This window comes from Sparus aurata, chromosome 9 (genome assembly GCF_900880675.1).
Source record: "Sparus aurata chromosome 9, fSpaAur1.1, whole genome shotgun sequence".
NCBI lineage: Eukaryota > Metazoa > Chordata > Actinopteri > Spariformes > Sparidae > Sparus > Sparus aurata.
In genome coordinates this window covers 6,200,223-6,223,788 of record NC_044195.1, presented here as the reverse complement: position 1 = coordinate 6,223,788, position 23,566 = coordinate 6,200,223, and the positions used below count along the sequence as shown (strand labels likewise).

Here is a 23,566-nt window from a genome sequence, read left to right as displayed (position 1 = left end):
TCTGCGTTATTGTGGCAAACCTGGTGTTATTTGCCATTTATCTGATGGAGATAGAAAAGCATGGACACTTACAGCTTGTTTACAAGTCATCAGTTAAAAAAGAACATTGCTTCATTGCCTGAATATTAGTCAAGCTAACATTAGCTACCATTAGCATTCCATGCTAGACCAAGTCCAGCAACTTTGCTCCTGAACTCAGGTTCAATTTGAGGCATCACATGCCACGAAGATGGGGAATGCAAAATGAAATCAAATACTTCAGCAGAAACAATGTAAGATTAGCTAGCTAGGTAGTTAACTACTGAGACTTCAGCAAGCTTGTAGTGATTGTTTTATGCTTGTCATAAAGGAGCATAGTATACAGTAAAACACACTCATAACCCTGGTGTGAAGTTTGTCTTTCACAGACCTCTAGTTGGAGGTCCATGTAGCCTACCCCACTATCCCAACAGGAATCGGCACACCCTACTCCTCTTTGCTCTTCCGATATTTTTAATGTTGATTTGGAGTGTGTAGTCCATGTTGCCACTAAACAGACTAACATAACAGCAAACGGCGATATGTTTTTCTATAACTCAGGAGAAGATCAGATTGAATTCCTTACAATAAAAGCTCTGTCGAACAGCGACTGAGAGTGTTTCTGAATCTAATCAAACAATCATGTAGAATGGGGCTTGCTGTATTTGATTGGTTCATACTATGCAGGGTCCATCTTTACATTTTGCTATCATGTGTGCTGTGTGTCCTGGATACGGTCACAGATGCAGTCAACCTTGCAGTCTTACTATCTTTCTCTTCCTTGCTCTCCTTCCCCTTCCTCTTCTTCACATCAGTTTAACCCAGTAGCTCATTGACCTTGTATAGAATGTATGAGGGTGTGTGTGTTTGTGTATGTGTGTGTCTGTGTGCGTGTGTGCGTGTGTGTGTGTGCGTGTCAAGGCAGCAAAGCAGAGTGCTGCGATTGTTCCTGACAGTTCTGCAGTGCGACCGACTCTACTGCAGCAGCGGTAGACTTGTGTGTGTGTGTGTGTGTGTGTGTGTGTGTGTGTGTGTGTGTGTGTGTGTTGCCTTCCATTCATTTTTGCTGTTGTCGTAATAGTGATTAAGAGGGAAACCTTTTAACAGCAGCCTTGGTTGTGAAGGATTTTGTGTGGGTTCAAAGTAATGTAGGCCATTCTGAGACTAGGTAGTTTTGCTGTGTTCTCACTGCAAGACTCAATCAGCAGTCACCCATCACATTTCTGTATGTCACCATCATCACAGCAGGGGGTCGTTATGCTAATCCTTGATATTGTGGCGTTGCCAGGGACAAAGGTTTAAGTTCCTTGCCCTTACTCAGGCTGTGCTGATATGAGGACTACAATTATAATGAAGCTATGTCATATTCCACCATAGAAGACAAGGAACGTTTTGAACTTTTTGTAGTTTCCAAAATAAATCCTCAATATACAGAGGAAGATCTACATGCTGTTGTCGCCTTCTGCCACTTCCTGTCCCTGCCTGCCATGTCTTCTCATCCTGAAGTCTTAGACCTGGCCAGCACCGGTGTAAATCCCCTCCATACTGTATCTTCAAACTGACCTCTGTCTGTCTTAGAGGTTGTGTTCAAACCCAGTATGGTGTTCAGCTGTGTTCAACTGAAGGCGGCTGAGCGAGGTTGAACTAAATTGAATCAGAACTATATTTTCTGCTTTCTTGTCAGTCTATAGAGAGATGAAAATTTTGCATATGTGACCTTAGCCGAAGAAATATTGTTCACAATTTTACGTGTCAGCAAAAGTTTCCCGGAAGCTGCTATGCCTGCTTGGACACGGAAGAAATGCCACAGCACATTTACTAATGGCTTTCAGCCTGAACGCCCTCTCACTTCCTGAAAAGTTTATGTTTTGGAGATGTTTTACACCAAACAGTTACAAAATCAATATTGTGAAACTGTGGTGTCATTTTACGTTTTGCTCACTTAGCACAACGTCTCATTTTACATTCATTTCATAGTTAAGTTCCACTGAACTCCACACTGCACTGCCAACAGAGCAGGACCGCTTCTGCTCTCTTCTATTCACTGGCCCTCCGGTGCTGGCAGCTTGTGCACTATTTGAATAAAACAAATCAGGCTGCAGATTTGACCAGAGGGTGTGTGTGTGTGTGTGTCAGTGCAGTAGGCCGTGCTGTGGGATGTGAGTACGTGTATTAGCTGGTTACCAGGCACACCAGTATAGAATAACTTCTTGCAGCACAGCAGCACAGCAGCATGGCGCTGACTCTGACAGGGTTGAGGGTTTGATTCCCACCTGTACTGTTATGTACTTGCGGCAAATAAGAGTTCTGTTTTTAAAGCTTGCCTCAGTAACGATGTCTCATAATTTGACTATTAACTATGATTTACAGCATTGGAGACACTGTGGAGGAGGTGGCTCCAGATTTAAAATGTCAACCTGTCTCTGGAGTCTGCAGCCCTCAGCTGCTGCAGACTCCAGAGACAGGCTAGGTGTGTTGGTGGTTATCTACTGCCCATATTACTCAAGGTTCTTCGTTGCAAGTCTCTCTCTCTCTCTCTCTCTCTCTCTCTCCCTCTCTCTCTGAATCATGGTGTGGGCTGCAACACAATGAAGAGATTTGGAGTCACAATGAGCATACTGGAATTTACTTTCAGTTACCCCCAAACCTCCCTGGACATGGGCTACATGGATACAACCCAAAATATTTTTACAGTGAGTTTTATACTTAAGTCTGAAACTTAGTCAACTTCTTACTGACACACTGTTCTGTTTCTCTGAATGTTGAAGCAATGCAGGCAACAATGTCTGTATTGTTTCTAAGTAAAAGTTTCCCAGTTTGCCAGTTATTCTGACAATTGATTGTGGAAAATATAATCATGACAATCAAGACACAATATTAACTGTACAGCCCTCTTAAATCAGTGTTCCAAGTCTCATTATGAGTGAAATAATGGAGAGGTAAAGCTGTTGTTTTCAGTCCGAGATTTTAAAGCCTCTGTTTTGGCTGGCCATGTTGTTTCATAATATCCTTTAATGCGGCCTGTTGGGCAACAGAGGAGTCATAAATCTGCTGGGAAGGAGAAGCAAAGCTTCAGCATCATAAGCCTCAGCCAGCATATTACAAACATATTATTCACGAGGAGCAGATTATCTCAAAAATTGAAATATGAATATATGTACCATGAGAGGTTAGCTAGCTCAGAAGTAAAGAACTGTTAAGTTGTTAATTGTTAATAAAAGAATGAGCAATTGTTGTTACAGTTGTTTACATGATTTATAGATAACAATGCTAAATGTTCTCTGGTTCCACCTTCTTCAATGAGAGGATTTTCTATTTGTATGTTATATGATAGCAAAGTAAAATGTGTTTCACTCTTTCCTGATATTTAGACCAAACGATGGGTTGATTAATCATAATACTTGGCAGATTAATAAACAGTGACAACAATAGTTAGACACAGGCCTAAATAAAAAGATTTGATTAGAAGACTAAGTAAAAAAAAATCACCCATGCACCCTTTTAAAATCTAAGTTTGGCAGGTTTATAAAAACTCATAATTCATGTTTATAATATTTACCAACCAAGTTATCAAATTCTGAAAAACAGATGAGCAGCAATATTTACCAGGAGCTCCATCTAAAAATGGTGTGAGTTTGGTTACTTATGTGAGATTGCCACTGGACAAAATGAACCTCCATGCAAGCTGTTGACTGCACTAACAATGCTTAGGTTTCTTAAAGGTCCCAATTCACTTTCCATCTGACCTTTCTGAGGTTCAATAAATACAATTGCAATTAAATGCAATTTATTATTCTATCAGCTGATCCCAGACCTTTCTATTAAGAATATTGTAACTGTAGTAATTTGCCTTGTTCCACAGAAAATCAAGTGATCCTGCAGTGTATACTGAAATAGAATCTTTGAAAAATCTATTGCTTGGTTCACCACAAAGCAGAACTACAAGACAATATCACGTTAGTAGTACAAACATTACCACTATCTGCGAAAACTTAAGCCAGCACATTAAGTCCAATTATAAACTCCTGTCTGGACTGTCAGTGAAGGTTTGAAACTAAGGTAGACTGGCATCCCTAGCATTGCTTTCAGTGTCAGCTGGCAAAAGTTAAAGAAACTGAATTGTGAGCCATTTCTCAGCTGATATCAGTCATTAAAACACGAGTTCGATAATAACTACACTCTGTGGAAATTAGCAAAATGTGTTGCTTTATAAAACCAGCAAGATTGAGTGACATCTGTTTGTGGCAGGGTAGTTGTGTCTGGTTTTGAATACAATGTACTTTTTTTTGTGTGTACTTTTAGAGTTAGTTAAACCCAACAGAGAGGTACAATTATCTAGCTGTTGACTCTAAATCCTGGATGACAAAGTCAATAAACAAGCCCAAACTAACAAGCCAATAAATAAATATTTGCAGAAAAGATGATTCACAAAGTTACTGGGGAAACCCTGAGTCGATGATAATCATTAGGAGGGACAAACCGCAAAAGAATGATATTTATAGAACCAAGAGATTGTGATTAACCCACAATCAAAGACATTAAGCACACCAATCCCCTCAGAGTTATTTACAGAGGGCAGATGGTCAACCACGAGCTGTTTGGAAACACTGCTGTTGGCTAATTCGTCCTAACACTTCCCTGTGAAGTAATCGGTTGCAACACAGCGGGGTGAGGAACTACTTTAAATCATTTTTGAATCCCTGGAATGAGAAGGAAATGTGAAGCTGTGTGTCACAACCACATTAGTCCAACTGAACTTCACCACATCAAGAAAGGACACATCAAGTATGACAGATCATGGAGGGTTCAAATTGTTCTGGCACAGTAAGTTGCCTCTAATTCAATATTCTGTTGCTATAGTAACCCCCAATGACACAGGTCCCGTATAACTAAAATGGACCTTTTAAATTAAAACATCACATTATGGTTCCAACATATTTGGTGCTGGATTTTGATGGCAGCTGTATTGAGGGGAGATGCATGGAGAAGCAGACTGAATCCAAGGCTACTTTACGATGATTGACAGGGCTACGGTAATAACTACTAATAATAAAATACTAAGAATGATTAATGTAATGGGGATATTACACATTCAAATGAAACATTCACAAACCTCCTTTGATTATTGATTGTGTTATAAGCTAGCCTTTAGCTGTCAAACAACAAAGGTAAACATTGTTAGAAACTTGTAGAAAAACTTAAACGAGAAGCTTCAGGCCATGAATCTAATAGTTCCCCTAAAACACATGAAACATGAGGTAAATGACGACACACCAAAACATCATCACCCAGACTGGTGATATGCGAAACTGAGAAGGGAGAGATTAATTAGTGGTCTGCGCATTCACCACTATAGTAAATGTGCTGAGAACAAACAGGTCTGGTACGAGTGATTTAATCACCCTTCCTTCTTTTATGGAGGGCCATTTTCGCCCCTTCCGGTTTCCCTTCCTCTGGACCTTATTTCAGAAATAGATGTATGGTAGTGTATGAAGATAGACAAATAATTTGTCAATCCTGTTTGATGCACGACCATGTGGTTCACTGAGCGGTTTAACAAAAAATTTGATGATGTCTTAATTAATGAGAAACTGGCATTCTTGACTCGGAAATAAGGTCCCATGAGGTGCACTTGAATGGGCCTGAGTTTGGCACTCCTGATCAAATCAAATATATTTTATTTTTATAGCCCAAAAGCACAATCAGTGTCAGTGGACTTAACAATCCCTACAGTGAATTACATCCTCTGTCCTTAAACCCTCAAATGTTATACGTATACTAAATACATTAATGCATTGAACTCCCAGTGGTGATGCGTCAGCCTATCCTTTTGTGAAACTAGTTGTCTTGTTGCTCTGCTTTCTCCAACTCTATTCGTCAGAATTGTTGTAGTCATTGTCGTGGTTTTTTTCAGTACTGTTTTCACCACTGGTTCGAGCGAAACCTTGAATGGCCAACCCATCTTCAAACTTCAGTGGAACTGTGTTTGGCTTGCATAGCTGTGCACTTAGAGGTATTATGAGCAGAAGAGCCATTCTTTGTATCCACGTCTGATCTTTTTATTACTTAGTAAAGCCCTTCAGGCTTAACAGTGGATACTTTTGTTATGTAATAGTTTCTGGTCAACAATGAAGGGCTATGGCACAAGGCCAAAAGCTACATCAAGTCTTTTTATAAGATTTGTTGACAATAACAAATAGTTAAATAATTCCCGCATTGCATGTTGCAGTCAGTTGTCTGGGTTTGGGATGTTGCTTGTCACTGGACAGGTTCTGGTTTAGTCTATGATGAGAAGGTCAATGAGTAACACCGGTGTACTGATGTACCCATGAGCAATACACTGGTAAAGAGCAGACAGCTGTGTGTTTGTCCCAACAACACTGTTCTTGTTGTTTCAGCCATCAGCTACTGATCATATGAGAGCTGCTAATGATCTTATGCAAGCAAGGATTGGAGTGTGTGTGTTTGGACCACAGTCATTTTCTTCTGTGCATGTGATGTATTAACATTTTTGTGTTTTTGCACACTGTTTATCAATCTACCCACAAACACATCCATGTGATAGATGAAATCATATACACTAAAATTTAAAAAAAGTCAGACACACGCATATTAGTCATTTACATGCTGTTTCTTCACTCGTTGTGTGTATGAATTCCCAAGAAAGGTCGGATTTCAGCATGACTGAATTTGCCTGGATGGATTTATGATAATAACTGTGCTGATATCAGCAAATCCAGACCAAGAGAGACGCACTGAAGGAGAGTGAGTGAAGAAAATGAAAATGGAGCGAAAGGGCGCAGAGTTACTGTGAAGGGGGGCAATGGGTCGAGAGAGACTGAGACATATTGGGAGAGAGAGAGAGAGCGACTACAGCAGTGTATTATGTATGTTTTTGCCTGTCAGTTATTTTTAGGTCACACACATCCAGCCTGCTCAGCATGACAGAAACCCACACAAACACTAGTGCCACCTGCTGACAGTACATTAAGTGTAGACAGCTGCTAGGTGTGTGTGTGTGTGTGTGTGTGTGTGTGTGTGTGTGTGTTTGTGTGTGTGTTTGGAGTTGTTGTAAGTTGCACCTTTTTACCTTTAATGGAGCTAGGCTAACAGGTCCCTCCCCTCCTCCAGCATTTGTGCTAAGCTAAGATAAGCTAGGCAATAGAGAGATCTCTGAGTGAAACACCAAATATGCATTTCCCAAAATGACGGAACGTTCCTTTAAAAACTATGACTACTTTCAATCCCCGATATTTTGGTATCAACCTTGCCATAGCCAATAGTTTGAGGCCCAGTGTGGTTTTCCTCCATTGCTGTCGGCAGGAAGGAAGAGTATGTGTATGCTTCTACGTCCTTCCAAAGGAAATCTGATCATGTATAATGAAACATTTTCCCTCTCTGTGTCTCTGCAGGGTGATCAAATTCATCCACTCTGTGCTGTGTTGGAACTGGACTGAGCAGTGTTAGCAGACCAAAGGTAAACAGCATTATCATTTCATATCTCACTGTCACGTGGATAGTTCTGCTCTGTGTTTGTGTGCGCTGGTCTGTGCTGGATTCCTTGATAGTATTCACTTTACAGACCCGTGTAGACGTGTGCTCTGTACATGTCCTAACAGCTTTTCTGTTGCACTATATACCCATTAAATATGGGAATAACAAGCTCATCCTAACTCACATCCTGCACTGTTTCCCTGTGTTTCTGGGAGCCAGGCCTCTCCGATTACATATAAAAACAAATTTAGAACTTTATCCACTTATTTGGGTGAACTGGATCGTAATTTAATGGAGAAAGTATTTTCTGATATTCTCCAGCTGCTCTGCCTCAGCTCAGGATAGATAGTTTGATTTGTTGTGCTTGTGCTAAATTAACTGATATGTACTGCTGACCACTTAGAGTACCAAGGCGAATTATGGAGGTTTCCGATGGACTTTTCCTGTAATTTTTGTTGCTAAAGAGATCACTAACTGTGACAAAGCACTTTAGTTGCCCTAACCCTAACCTGGGGTGCCAAATGCCAAACCTGGCAAGAAAAACCACCTCGGTCCTGTATTCCCTGGTGTTAAACTGGCCCCTGTCTCCTCGGAGGCTGTCTTGTTACATCCTGGACTGCTAGCTCCATGAGGGGTGGTGTGACACACATTTAACAACTACAGGCTACTGGAGACGCAAATCAAAATCCACAAGTCCCCGTTAGCTGCCTGTTTTTAGATGAAGCACGTTACTATGCCGGATTCATGGAAACTTAAATGATACAATATAGAATTATATTTTTGGACGATACTTTGTCGGTTTGGGGAACCCACTCTCCTGTATCAGCATAACACTAACCCTGTGTAAAAAGCCTGGTCCATGAAGAAATGGTTTTCCCAGTTTAGAGTGGAGGAACTTCACTGCCCTGCGCCGAGCCCAGTCCAGCAAGTTTGAGATGAACTGGAATGCTGAGTAAATCCAGGCTTTATGGCCCAACGTCAGTGAGTGACCTTGCTAATGTTCTGGTGGCTGAATGTGAGCATATCCCTGCAGCCAGCTTCCAGAATCATGTGGAAAGCCTGGAACATTTGAAGGCTCTTATAGCAGGAGATTAATGTCCACATTTTGGAAAGGAGATATTCAACATTAATTTCAAATATGGATATAATGTCTTGGCTGTAATATTATTTAAACTGGCCTTTGGTGTCTGGAAAGGTTTTTGCTGACATCTGGTTCAGACACACTGTGTAATATATGTTATTATCCCACCAGGTTCGTCGTTGAGGCGAACCCAAAGTACAGCATACAATATATTCCAATTAACGGCCTGCACGTCACCTCTTCTGTTTCAGTGCGTAAATATCAAACCAGTCGTTAAAAAAAACAATCAGGCCAGCACTCAGCTGATGGTTAGAAAGCTATGTAGAGGTTTCCAAAATAAATGCACTTCGAGTGACTTTGACTATGAATCACTCCGAGCCTCTTGTGGGCTCCTGTAGTCTTTATGCTTATGTTTCATCCCTACTGAGCTCTGTTGAAAACCGAGTGTCTCTGTGGTGAGAGGCTCCAACATTCATCCACGGCCAACTCTTGAATGCCAGAATTATAAATCTGTGGTCGGTGCAAACTAATTCCTGGATACATAAGACAGAAGTCATGTCATTTTAAGTCACAGCCTAGAGGGTTCTGGTATAAATGATGGAAAGTCACATGATACCCTTTGTGTGTTGGAATTTGAGTTTGTCTTACTGACAGTAGAGTCTTTCTTTTCCTGACACCAAAAACAGCTCACTGTGAACATAAGTTAATACACATTTAGCCTGTATTTGTGTTTGATTTGAAGAAATAGGTTTAAACTGTAAAACGTTTTTTTTTTAAAAGGAATCAAGAAAACATAATAGGACACAGTATTCTCAACAGTAACACAGGGAAACAATCTGTGTGCCAGTCTCAGTCGTACTGAGGTCTGTGTGCCCTGAAGCCTCGACTCCACCACCTGCTGACAGCTTGCATCTGGTTACTTTCATCACTGACAGCAGTTTGGTGAAATGATGTGAAATGTCTGTAACACCAAGCTCTAGTACTTTGACCCCAAACTGTACTCTGCCAAAGTACCTCAGTTCTTTTATTCAGTGTAGACTTGTTCTCTTGTCACATGGTGTTGCACTGTCTAACACTTCATGTCAAGGCTTTTGCACACCAGTCCATTTTTTTCGAATGCATTTTTTGAATCCGTCAGGCGACAGAAAAACATTTCACACAGAAATCTTTCACGCTGAGTCCCCCGCTGATGCACCGGTTACTGTATTTGTTGTGAAAATTCACAATACGAGACATGATAGAGTCATCAAGCAGTGAAGATAATTTTGTGGTCCTCACATCATGAGAAAAGAAAAGACAATCGAGATCTACTACATCCGTCTGATCCGGTAAACAAGACATGAGCAAGGAGAGTTTCACCTGCTGATAAAGGAGCTGTGAAATTATCCTGATCACTTCCTGGTGCATTTCAGGATGTCAGTGGTTCGATGTGATACCCTGCGAGCCGTACTGGAACCACACCTTGACTGACAAAAGTCTGAGTCAGCGTATAAACATGATTGACACAACATGAGGTTGTACTTATTTTTAAATGTGCAGCAGTTTCTGATGGAAAAAAAAGCAACCGGGGGTGCAAAGGCCTTTGCTTTATAGAGAACCTCTGTCCTGCTGTAAGCTATTAGCTTTGTTAGCTGTTAGCTCCTTTAGCCAAACACACTGCAGGTCTCTGCTGCTAACGGTCAGCTACCTCTACTACTGCTGATTTCAATATGGATTTGCAGTGCCCTTTCGGTGTAATCAACATAACACATTTACCAGGTCCTGCCAGAAAGCAGTTTGTGACTGAGGGGACAGATGGACCGGTTCCACAAAACATTTCAGTAGCCGTTTTTTGACAGGGCAGCAGCTCGGTCCGCGGTTTTAGACAGAGGCCGGCAAATTGGGGGTCTGTTTTGGATCGCCGATTTTCCGCCTCGGAGGGTACACTTATTTCCGCCTCGCCTGCTATCTAAATCCGAGGTGTCAATGTGCCGGCCCCTGCGTGAGGTGGGCGGAGGTGTCAATGACCTGCACTGTTGTGCGACCCACAGCCGGGGAGTTTTAAAACCAGAAAACAGCTGATCACAGCAGTCAGTCCATCACTTCATCCGCGGACATTAAGATGAGCAACTGGAGAGCCGCTGAAATCCAGTAGATGCTAGCGTCTCCTCAGTCTCTGTAGCTGTCTTCGTTGTCCACTTGTTGTTGTTGCGGCAAGCTAGGAACGGTCGCTACTTACAAATTAAAAGCCCCCCGCTAAGAACCCAGTTATAAACTCCAATGGGGTGAAATGTAAAGATCTTATTTTGAAGACAAATTCGTTGTCACTGTTCACAGCCCAACTTCGTGCTTCACGTCACGGAAAATTCAGATTCCGGTACTGCCCTACTGCATGAATCCTAACGTGAATAATTAAACGTAAGACAAAAAGTTTTCTCACTACTACTTCCAAGATTTATGCCAAACAAAAATCTACTTTTGTTTTGGGAATGTTGTTTTCTCTGTGGAGAACAGTCTGTTCAGAAAAGTGTGTGGGCGTGTGTGTGTGTGTGTGGGCGTGTGTGTGTGTGCGTGCGTGCGTATGTGTGTGTCGGGGGGGGGGGGGGTTATGGGATGCTGCCCTGTTATCATTCAGTTTTGAAGTGTGTTTAGCTGCTCACACACAGCTGCAGATACTTGACCGCGTGTGCTGTACTGATGATCATATCAAAGTGATGCGTGTATACGTATAAATACACACACTATATATACGCAGTGTGTGGTTGTGGGCATTTGTGAAGGAGTGGCCGGTGTTTCCACGTTTATTATAAGGAGCTTTATGGGTTTGGCAACATATAGGAAGGTAAAAATATATCGAGTCATGTCCAACCATGGTAAAACTGTCTGAGTGAAGCTGAGGATAATCGCAGCAGCACACATGCATGTTTTTTAGCCAAGCTATAGTAACACAGGTGCTCCATTGCAGGCAGTGTCCGTCCAGCATGAAATATTTCAACAACTTCTTGGGTGGATTGCCATGAAAATTGGTACAGTCATCATCCCAAGGGTTAAGGATTGCTTAGTATTTTCTGTAATGCTGATATAATGTCACAGTTGTAATGCAACTGAGGGTCCTCTGCTTCTTAGAGGAGGGGTCCAACTGTAATTTAGTCTGTATTTTACCATTCCTCTGGCACTACCCTGAAGGGGAAGGGTCAAACCAGAAAATGGCACAGCAGAATTCATCTACACTTTCTTTAAAACTAGCCGGTGTTTGCTACTTTGTCATGTTGATGCCTACTTGCAGAGCTAGTTACTGTAACTGGTAAGCTGAATACTAACATGAACTTGCTAGCCTGGCAACTATCAATCAGCCAGCTCATTGGCTAAGTCAGTGAGTTCACACAGTTTTTGGACAGGTTTACAATCGATTCCTGTATCACAGCTGACAACCCGTTCCTCTTCTGTGTGAAGCAGTTTATATTCCGACAGATGAGGCTAAATAATGGTGGATGGTATCGTGCCGTTAAAAAGCTACAAAAGCTTTCTCCATTTTGGACTCTCCAGTTCTCTCTTCCATCACAGGCCAGCACAGTCAGGAAGACAGTTGGGCAATCGTCAGTGGTGAGGCCGATTTACTTCAGTCCTGAGAGAATCCACTGAGCATGGCCACTCATACAGATGTATCTCATGTATATCTCCAAACATTTATCGCTTACCAAATAAAGATCCCTTTTGATTCTCCAGTGAGCTTTATCCATCCTCTGACACCACCCTCAGGGCAGCTCTTACGTCTTTGTCCCCAGTGGTGTTACTGTAGGGACCTCAGAATAGCAGAGTTGTGCCTCCCCTTTCCATCTATTACATGTGGAGCGGCTCGTAAAGTTCTGCCACTCAAGTAGTGTCAACTTCCAGCCTCAAGTGTGCAAGGGAAATGTTTCAGGCAACAGGAGCAAATTGGCAGCAAGGGCGACTCTCCTGCATCATATCCAACTTTAATACACCCATGGTAAATCCATTCAGCTACAGTAGAATCAACTTCCTGCTGCCTCTTGTTTGTTTCTTTTGAAGCAAAAATAGAATTCATTTGTTCTGTCTCTAAATGTGGAACGTGTGTGTGTGTGTGTGTGTGTGTTGGTTCATGTTCATGTATCATGTTACACAGTGGCAGCTGAGGACCCCTGGGATCTGCTTGGTCCAATGGAATACACGCACACGCAATGGGGCGTGATTTGGGCTAACTCGCATGCATGCATATATTAATACATATGTGTGTGTATCTTTTTTCTCAGAAGTGTGCTCGTGCCTAAGCATATGTATGTGAAAAAGATGAAAAACGAAAAAAGCTACAGACAGGAACAAACTTCATATAATTTAGCCCAAACTAATAACATGTAGAACATTATAAGCAGCTGGTAATAACCCTTTGTGGCCATGCCCTCGTGGACTGTGTGTGTGTGTGTCTGTGTGTGTGTCCCTATCACTGTGTGTGTTAATTCAGCAGGTTTAGTTGTACCCGGCTGTCAGCTGTGGGAGTTAGGAGACAAAGGAAAACACACTGAGGCAGTGACTCAAAATATACAGCGATGTAGGTCAGCAGCAGGTTACAGTAGTATGAGGTATTCAGAGCACAACACGGCTCAGTGTAGTCGAGCAGAGTCAAATAAGAGCAGCACGGAGCATACAGTCTGTCTCTACCTCCCACTCTTTCTCTGTATTAAGCTCCCTTCCTAGTATTGAGAGACGGAGGCAGATGTCGATACGAGGCAGGCGAACAGAAAGGAAATGATGTAATCTCTACTGTTGCTCTCAGGGGAAGTGATATCATTGTAGCTGGATCAGCAGGTGGCTCCACGCTCGTCCTCTGCTTCCTCTGCCTCTCTTCTTCCTGTGTGATACCAGCAGAACGTTTCTGCTCAGTTGTGCCAAAATTACACCTCTTTCAACAAATTACCATAAGTAATAAAGTGTGAGTGAAAGGAAAAAAGATGCTGGAGTTTTTTTTTTTTGTTATTTTCTAGCTCGTTTACCATAAAATTTGTTTAAATGACATCAGTGATGACCATTTTCAGAAGCAGAGGGAACCTGTTTGGGTTTTCTGTGTCACATCTGTTAAATGATGTACTTACATTATGGCAGATGTTCAAACCTAGAGACATCCACAAGTTTACCCAGTGTGTTTCATTTGGGTATAAAGCTATTTTAGGAGGATAGTAAGACATGTGTTTTTTTATATATATATTTTTAAATTGTTTTTATTTATATTACATTTTTTTTTATATTTCACCCAATTAGTATTTTAAAAAGCAACAAACAACAATTTAAATGACAAAACTACTATCATATGTCTAACTATCATAGAGACTCCTGTAATGTGCAGGTGGCCTGTATGAAAGAGAGACCAGGAGGCATCAAACAGTTTCACTGCAGAATCACTGTCTGACTTGGCAGGCTTTCAGGCCTCGCAGACACACACAGGCTAGCTCCTGTAATTGATGTCACAGTGTGAATCCTCAGGCTAATTATGTACCCTGGCGAGACACAAGCACACACACACACACATACACAAGGCTCTGTGTGTGGTTTATTTACAGCATCTAGTTGAGCGTGAAAGATGACATTAAAAGTTAAAGTGTCTGAGGAAATAAAATAAAGAAGGTTGTGGTGGAACCATTTACTCCTTCTCCTTGGTTTGTTCTCTAATGTCAGAAGTGATCGCACTCACACTAAAGTGGGAAACACTCCTGAATGAATTACATCAGAAAGATTTTTGATTAAGTAAAAAAAAAGTGTAAAACAAACTCAACTGCTGACTTTGTTAAAGGAGCTCTCTGTAGTTTTGGTGAATAAATGCTAATGAGAAGAGACGGATCTTCATTAACTCACAAACTAAATAAAACTGTCTTTGCTGTCATGGCTGAATAAACAAATGGACCTTAAAGGACTTATACTGTTTTGCTTTGTTTATATGTGGCGGACCCTACCACCTTTTTAGTCTCAAACAGTGTTCTGGGAGCTAATTTTCTTCTGAGAACAGCTTGTTTATTCAGTCATGGAAAAAAATAATTAATGATTAATATTAAACTGGTGATTTTGAATTTCCAAAATTACATAGAGCCCCTTGCCTATGGTCGATTGTTTGCTTCTAAAGCTGTTGTTGAGACAAATGAAAGAACTGAGAAAATGAAAGGAAATATAATAATTTAATAAATTGCAATAAAACACTTTAGTGCAGTCCTTCTCAGGTCTCAAGTTTGGTCCTTGAGGGGATTCCACGTGGTCTCTAGCAAAAAGGGAATCTTTTCCGTCCATAAATAACACAGTGCTATAATTTATGACTATGATGGTCACATGCTAATATACCTTCTATAATAAAACAAAGAAAAGCATTTTTTTTTGTGTGTGTGTGCGTGCGCTTGTATTTGGGTATGTGTGTTTTGGGTGTGAGAGAAACATCTCAACATACTGTCTGGATTCACTCATTACTTCTTTTTTCTCTGGATCTGATTTATAGCATTGCTTCACAAAAACCCAACAACCAGGCCTAAAAATACCATTCTGTGTGTGTGTGTGTGTGTGTGTGTGTGTGTGTGTGTGTGTGTGTGTGTGTGTGTGTGTGTGTGTGTCTGTGTGTGTGTGTGTGAAAGAGAGAAAGTGTGTGCGATGTCCTGATATAGAGCCGTGGGAACGGGGGCCACACTGAATGCAGTTGAAGGAACTTTAAAGCCTTTTCTGTTGTTGTTTTGTTCTGGCAGAGCACCAGTTGAGGCTCTGTGTTGTGCTGTGGGAAACTGAAAGCTGCAGTGTACAGATGCTGTGTGTTGCTCAAGGGCACTAAAGCAGCAGATGTTGGTGGAGTCAATAGGGAGGAGAAATATTTTCCAGCAGTATAGGATCTTGGTTCTTTTAAGTCCCTCCTCTCCTCTCTCCTCTCCTCTCTCCTCTCCTCTTTCCTCTCTCCTCTCTCCTCTCCTCTCTCCTTTGTCCTCCCCTCTCCTCTTTCCTCTCTCCTCTCTCCTCTCCTCCCCTCTTTCCTCTTTCCTCTCTCCTCTCTCCTCCTCTCCTTATTGCTACAGGAGATAAAGAAGCTGCAGTAATACATTTTGTCTTTACCGTCTCACTCCCCCAGATTAAACTAGAGGCGATGAAGTGGTGGACAGGGGGGAGGAGGGGGGGTGAGAAGGGGGTGGAAAACACGGCATCAAGGAAGTGACCAGGAAGGAGGGAGAGAAATGGAGTGAAAAAAAACAGGGGAGAGGTAGGAGGAATGAAGGATGGGAGTATGATTGCATGGTTTGACTCTGACAGACAGGAGGAGTGTGGCTGCTACAGTAAAGTAATTACTGTTTACTTTGGGCGCACACACACACACACACACACACACACACACACAGCACTCTTGAATGTAGATCCCATCACTATGACTTGCTGTCTCAGCTCTGTTTGACAGAGTGCTGCTTTTAAGGCTTGCTCTGCTGGTGCGTCCAACTGAATCTACAGCTGAACAGCCACCAGTGTAAAGAGACGGTCAAATTAGAAAAGAGCCTTTTTACAATTTCCATGTTTGATTTCTGGCTGTTAAATTGACCCTAACACTGCAGAGTGTCCATGAGGTCCCTGGTTGCAACTACATTATCATGAGATGATGAGGTCTAAGAAACATTGAACAGGGACAGACACAGTGTGGCTGTCAGTATGAGGACTTTGAAGAGATTGTGACGAAACTTAAGTCTGTCCAGAAGGTAAAACCGCACAAGCTTGGAAGAGGTTGCCACATGAAACATATTTCAACTTTATCCTCCAAATTTCAACTTTTATCTTGAAGTGCATAAGGAAAACACTTCCTCCTTTCATTTTGTTTCTCATCCCTGGCCCTTAGCTCTTCTGTGTGTTTACTATTACTTTCTCTGTAACTGAACATACCCTACTGAAATAAATTGAAACCAGTCGCTACCTGTAACAGGCTGTATACGCCATTTATCTTGTGAATCTCTGGAGGGGCCCGACCCCTACCTCGAAGTATATAAAGTAAATACAGCTACAACAGAATTGATGCAATATTAATAATCCAATAATAGATGATTTATTGATATATCAGCCACAGGACCAATATTCTACAGAGCAAGTTTTAATTTTGATGCTTTTAGTTGATTATACTTTACTTTTACTGAAGCAGGATTTTTGACTGCAGCACTTTTACCTCATTGTTGTACCTTCATACCTTCATTGTTGTATTGCTACTTTGACTTGAGTAAAATAATACTTCTTTCACTGCTAGGTCCTTGTGAGGGAGCTCCTTCATGGCATGACCCTCCTGAAGCTGACCAAAGTTTCATATATTTCATTTTGAGTTTTGTTTGCTGGTCACATTATAGTGTCTAAAGGGTTCTTTCTCATAAACCTTGCATTGGGTTCATCTCCCAGTTCATTCTCTTGTGCTTTGTTCCCACCCTGCCTATTTGAATTATGCTGTAGTGAGAAGGAGTTACCACAAACTAAGACTGTTTAGTTGTGCTATCTTGTCGTACATCCATCGGGCCATTCTTGTCACTGCGATATCTCAAGAACGCTTTGAGGAATTTTTTCAAACTTTGCACAAATGGCCAACTTTGTACTTTTAGCTCTTTTTTTTCCTCCACCAACTCCTATGAGAAATATAGGCCTGTTGCCTGTGCCTGTTTATGGATCACAATTTCATTACGATTCTATCAGTTTATATGGATTGGAAGCAGATTTAGAAGGTCGGAGCATCCATGCTCTCTCTCACCCAGGAAGCAAACTGAGTCCAGATGAAACGTGAAGGGAATTTTGTTCTCCTTCAGATTGAGCCTGCAAAGAAAAAAGCTCCATTTGTTGGCCTGTGAGGAAACAGCAGATTGTTGTACAAGAGCGCAGCTGTGAGAGTTTTCACAACGCTCCTCTAGTACCTCAGCAGTCCCCAAGCCACACACACACACACACACACACACACACACACACACACACACACTGGCCTTATCCTCCGGTCTAAATGACAGACCTTGCTAACCACAGGGATCTAATTGTAGCACCGCTCCTCAGTGTGTGTGTGTATGTGTGTGTCTGTGTGTGTTTGTGTTTCAATGTGTTTGTATGTGGGTGTGTGACACTCTGCTCTCTAATCTTGTGTGTGTGTTGGCTAGCCGTCTCTCCCCAGAGAGGGACAGGGGGGCGACGACAAAGCGGCTACCCAGGAATAGCACACTGTGCTCTGGGCAATGCTCTGGGGTCGCCTGGGTGGAGACCTGTAGGAGAGGAAAAGAAGGGGGTAAGGAGAGGGGGAAGACATGATGAGGAGGAGAGTAACGAGAAATGGAGCATACATGAAGGATGTGAGACAGGAGAGAGAGGATGGAGGGAGGAAGTGCGGAAGTGGGAGTTGATGAGATCAATTACATTATTGATCAGATTATAGTAACCATGCTGCTTTGGAAATCTAAACATTCTTGCTAACTGATATCCTGAGCACACTTCTAGCCCATAATATGACTACACTCTCTACTATGACACACTCACACTCACATCTTTTTAATGCTCTAATGCACTTAGATAGCTGCAGTGGTCAGCTGGTCGTCTTGAATCACTGGACTGGGCTGAGCACTAGACTGATACACTGGATAAATTCATTCATATGCTCTCAAATTCAGGAAGGATTTAGTTTTTTAAAGGACAAGAAAAAATATATATACATTTAAGAACAACTAAAACAGGGACTGAGGAAAGCTTTAAAAAGCTATTGTGTCAAAGAAGAAGTTTGACATCTAGGAAAATGCTCTTATTGACTCACATGCCGAGAGTATAATCAAATGTATACTACTCTCATGTCTGTCTACAGCCAAAAGACTAGAAACATGATATTTACGAGCTGCGCTCTATCTAAAGGTGAAATCAAATCGTCAACGTGATGACAAGACACTGTACAGCACGATCGCCTTAAAACCATAAATATAACATGTTAAATAGTGAGCTCGGTGGGCAGGTTTTTTTAAGCGTTGGACAAAGCTACCCTCGCATTTCTCCCCTGTATCTAATCTTTAGGATACACTGGCTGATACCATAAGAAAACTGATTAAAAAGTGGAAACTGTAGTTTATAATCACCTGAGGGTAAAGAAGTATGAAGTAAGGAGCACCTGTAGACTTGTCCCTCCTCCCTGAGCAGAGCATGTGCTGCAAGTGGCAGTTGTGTTGTCTTTAGGCATGTCGTGATAGTCGATGTTCGCGGTGTTACATGGTGGTCGGGATTATACAGATTACATTACTGGCCCATCTCCCCGTTTTTCTAAAAATCAATATTGGATGCAATATTTGTCTACTCGCTGCAGCACCGGGGCCAGCAGCGGGGCCAGCAGCAGGGCCAGCAGCAGGGTCAGCAGCAGGGCCAGCAGTGGGGGCCAGCAACAGGGTCAGCAGCAGGGCCAGCAGCAGGGCCAGCAGCAGGGCCAGCAGCAGGGTCAGCAGCAGGGCCAGCAGCAGGGTCAGCAGCAGGGTCAGCAGCAGGGCCAGCAGCAGGGTCAGCAGCAGGGCCATCAGCACGTTCAGCAGCGGGGGCCAGCAGTGGGGGCCAGCAACAGGGTCAGCAACAGGGTCAGCAGCAGGGCCAGCAGCAGGGTCAGCAGCAGGGCCAGCAGCAGGGTCAGCAGCAGGGCCAGCAGCAGGGTCAGCAGCAGGGTCAGCAGCAGGGCCAGCAGCAGGGTCAGCAGCAGGGCCATCAGCACGTTCAGCAGCAGGGCCAGCAGTGGGGGCCAGCAACAGGGTCAGCAACAGGACCAGCAACAGGGTCAGCAGCAGGGCCAGCAGCACGTTCAGCAGCAGGGCCAGCAGCGGGGCCAGCAACAGGGTCAGCAACAGGACCAGCAACAGGGTCAGCAGCAGGGCCAGCAGCAGTCACATTTCATCTGTAACGTGACAATAGTGAAGAGAGTTGACCTACAAGACGACAGCTGAGATTTGTTGTCAAAGTGATAAGCAAAATTGCCTATCTGGTAGCATTTCAGATTTAATCCCACCGATAAAGAAAAGCTGATCATTTCAATGATGGGAAGGGGGTTGTTTACCTCAGAAGGTACATTTAGAATCTGCTGTCTACAAATGCTGATAATGGCCACTGTTTTGCTCTGTAGATACATTTTGATGAATGATAGCGGCGCTAACTGAACACATTGCACTTCCTGTGACTAGCCTTCTTCAAAATGAAAGTCAACTTGTGTTTCACCAGTTAAAAGCTTTTAATGTGAAGCTGCAGCAGTAGGAAATGTTGGTTTGCTTCAACAGTAACGGTAAAAAACACAGCGCTTTATGGCTAGTGAAGGTCTTTTAAAAAAAGGCAGTATGCCAGTTAAATGTGGATCTATTTTCACATTTACTTAAAGTCAAATCAGCATACAGACTGTTTGCTTTTCATGCACTAAATTTTATTTGCCTATATTGATTGAATACCTGTATAGACTGATACTGCTGAGTTGATAAGTCAGTGCCTAGTGCTGCCCTGTGTTTATAGTTTGATAAATCATTTAAAAGCCTGGAAGAATATTAGCTACTGGTTATTAACACAGAGAAGAGTTCAGCAGCTGCTGTGTGCCTTTGTCTCTGATATGAATATATATGGCAGCTCAATCTGGAATACGTGTGTGTGTGTGTGTGTGTGTGTGTGTGTGTGTGAAGGATTGTTATTGGTGTCATTAATCACAGCAACACTCTCCAAAAGTGTTTTGACATGTTCTCAGTGTAGTTATATAAATAAATGGTTCACACACACACACACACTATCACACACAGTCTTAATCTTTGGTAACCTTTCCCCTGCCATGCCTCATGTATTCTTTCATTATAAATCATGTTTACGATTATTATTTTTAGACTGTGGAGCAGACCGCTCTGTCTTCCTGCAAATATCAGCAGTCTGATGTTAACATATTGTTAAAAGCCTCGTCATCTTTCATAGCTCTAAATATGTTCAACATTATTGTTTGCCCAGTACAAAGCCAATATGGCCGCAAAACTGAAGAAAACGCAGAATGACTTCTGGAGCCTTTAGTTTACTGAGTCGTACCAATCCATAAATATTCTCAGTAAAACTCATGTTAGTCTTTTGGTTTCGGTATTTTTTGTGAATGAGCACACCTGCCAGTAGGAAAAGTCAGAGGTCACCGAAACATTGGGATCATGATTACGTCAACAGAATTTTTGCAATATTGGGAGTAGTTTGGTTGTCTCTGGAACAGAGTACAACTTGGAAGGATGGACAAACCAAAATTGGCATTCTTGTCATGGAAGACTGTCTCTGCTCAGCTCTTGTTGCTGTCTCGTATCCCTCCGAAAAGTTCAAATGTCTGGAAATGTCACTAATGTGGAGTGTCAAATGCCTTAATGGGTCATGTTACTGTTCAAAGATATCAGTCTCGTCTGAATCTTATCCGATTTACTAAATACGGCTGGAGTTTATCTCTTTTACTGTTAAATTCTTGCAGTTGTTGTCTTTGATTTTGTTTTAGTGCCGTTTTTAAATGTGGTTGTCATTTGGCTCTAGTGAGTCAGGAGCTGTGACCCTTCACTTCTTAATTGTGTTTGCTTGTGATGATGCTGATCCAGGAGGTGAAGCACCTTCTGCTGTTTACTTCAGAAGAGAGACACTGAAATAACATGAAATCAGAATGTAATATGTAGCGTAATGCAGTTGTGGGCCACTAGATGGAGATGATGGATCATTGCAATAAAAACAACCGGCATGTCTTTTTCTTTATACCCTCTCACCTCTTCCTCTTTCCGTCCTTCTGTCCCCTGCTTAGATGGAGCAAGTGTCAGATGAAGAGGTGGAGGTCAGGGGGGAAGAGGAGGAGGAAGAGGAGGACAGTGATAAGGAGGACCAGGACCTGGACAAGATGTTTGGAGCCTGGCTGGGAGAGCTGGACAAACTCACACAGGTACTCTACTAAGTACAGTCTAAGTACTGTAATAAGTTACACCAGAATGTGACCGTTGTCTGTTAAAAAAAATACATTGATGAATGAACTCCTGTCACACTGTACCGAAATGCAAACACGCTAAAACATGAAAGCGGTGTTGCACACATGAATTCTCTCCTTCTTCTGTCCACCAGAGTCTGGATGATGGACGCCCGGAGCAGCCCCCTCAGCAGAAAGCTCCCCTCAGACAAGAGACTAACATGGCCAACTTCTCCTACAGATTCTCCATCTACAACATCAACGGTCAGCCACACACAGACACACACAGTCTCTGGCAGTCTGACTTTAGAACATATTTCCTCTCTTGCTCTGTTTGTGGTCTTGTCTCACATCCTGATGTCTCTGTGTCTGCAGAGGCGTTGAACCAGGGTGAGAATGTGGATCTCGATGCGCTCATGGCCGATCTCTGCTCGATCGAACAGGAGCTCAGCACCATCAACACCAAACCCAACAGCGCTGGCAGTTTGGCTCGTCTGGGGCTGACCGACACCAAGGTAAACACAGTTCATGTCGTGGATTTTCTTTAAAAGAACACAACAAAAGTAAAAAAACGTCAGATGTAGTCCAAATACTTTTTTGGTCCTGAATATTTTCATGTTGCACCCTCTATGCTAGATTGAATCATTTTTGTGATTCACTAAATGCTTTTTCACTGGATTGTGTTGAAATATGTCCCGAACATCCAAGACAACTGTAAGGATTCTTTGCAACATGTGTTCACATTAACAGTTGCTGCACAGTGTTTACAGTAATCTGTTCTCTGTAGTTTTAATATCAGTCTTTCACTTCCAAGAAGTTATTTTAGCTTTATAAATATATATAAATAGTTTTATTTGAAAGTGTTAATAATCCCTGTACATACAGGTTTTATATCTTTGTTGGATAGCTTATTTTTGCTATTGTTTCTGTTCTTGTAATATGTTTCTGTTTTTGTAATATTCTGTCGCTTCTGTGACAAACAAATTTCCCCGTCTGCGGGACATTAAAGGATTTCTGATTCTGATTCTGAACTATTGAGTCTATTTTTCATTGGGTTCAGTGAATATGCTGTTGCTGTCCATGATGACATTTTCCAAATATTAAACACAGAGACTAATTCAGATTTTTGTACCAGCTCAGCAAGGAACTCAGTAAAGTTGGAATAAATGAGGGACGATCATCCTTGCGATCAGCCTCTTCTCACTGGGTCTATACTTACTCTTCTGGTCCAGGTCCGTCAGAAGCCTCCTGCAGGCCGCAGCAGCAGGCAGCAGCCAGCAGGGAGCAGCTGTGGCAGTGGTGGTGGCAGCAGCAGTAACAGTGTCAGTGGAGGCGGGGGCAGCAGCGGGGCGAGCAGCAGCAGCAGCAGCGCTCGAGCATCCCCGGCTGGAACTATCAGAGCTCCCACCGGGCATCATGGGAGACCGCCGCTGGCTTCCAACTTCAGCCTGGATGACATCACTGCCCAGCTGGAGAAGGTGACTTTTATTGTAAATATAAATGTGTGTGAGGGACATATGGACATTCATTTTCATTATATGTACTGTATATCATGGTGTTTTTACAGTATATCACTGATTTAAAAAAAAAAAAACTCATGTCCTTCAAAAACACAGACTTTAGCTTTGTAACATATCAAACAGAAAAGTGTTGTGATGTTTGCCTGAGGGGGGCGCTATGAGGCAGAGGTAAACGTTTCAAACTGTGAGTAAACTTGTCAGAACAATCAGCCCTTCATTAGGCTAATGGAAGAAAAATCCAAGCATAAGGGGGCTCTCTTGATACTGCAGACCAATAGAAATAGGTCAGGGAGATCTACAAGCTGAGCCTCGTGCTGCTGCTCGGAAAGGAAGGAACAATACGTTTCCTCCCAACTGTGGTCAGTATTTTGCTGCAAACTCTTGGATACCAGATGGTTTTTTTTTCTTTCATGTGCAATAGTCTGGGATGAAAACCAGCTCTCTGATGGAGGAAACAGCGGTGTGTTGAAACATTACAGTGTTCAAATCGCTGTCAAAGCTCCAAGGCGCAAAATCTGCATTACCACATAATTA

General features: G+C 42.4%; 1 protein-coding gene across 2 annotated transcripts in view; it reads left to right on the top strand.

Moving 5' to 3' along the window:
* The window catches only part of raph1a (Ras association (RalGDS/AF-6) and pleckstrin homology domains 1a), a 74,970-nt gene that overhangs the window by 14,393 nt on the left and 37,011 nt on the right, over positions 1 to 23,566 (top strand). For both annotated transcript variants that reach the window (XM_030428192.1, XM_030428191.1), the window contains exons 2-6: positions 7,431 to 7,495; positions 21,357 to 21,491; positions 21,668 to 21,776; positions 21,888 to 22,027; positions 22,745 to 22,990. In XM_030428192.1, coding sequence (XP_030284052.1) covers positions 21,357 to 21,491; positions 21,668 to 21,776; positions 21,888 to 22,027; positions 22,745 to 22,990 — 630 coding nt within the window. In that variant the 5' untranslated portion in view covers positions 7,431 to 7,495. The remainder of the gene's footprint in view (positions 1 to 7,430; positions 7,496 to 21,356; positions 21,492 to 21,667; positions 21,777 to 21,887; positions 22,028 to 22,744; positions 22,991 to 23,566) is intronic.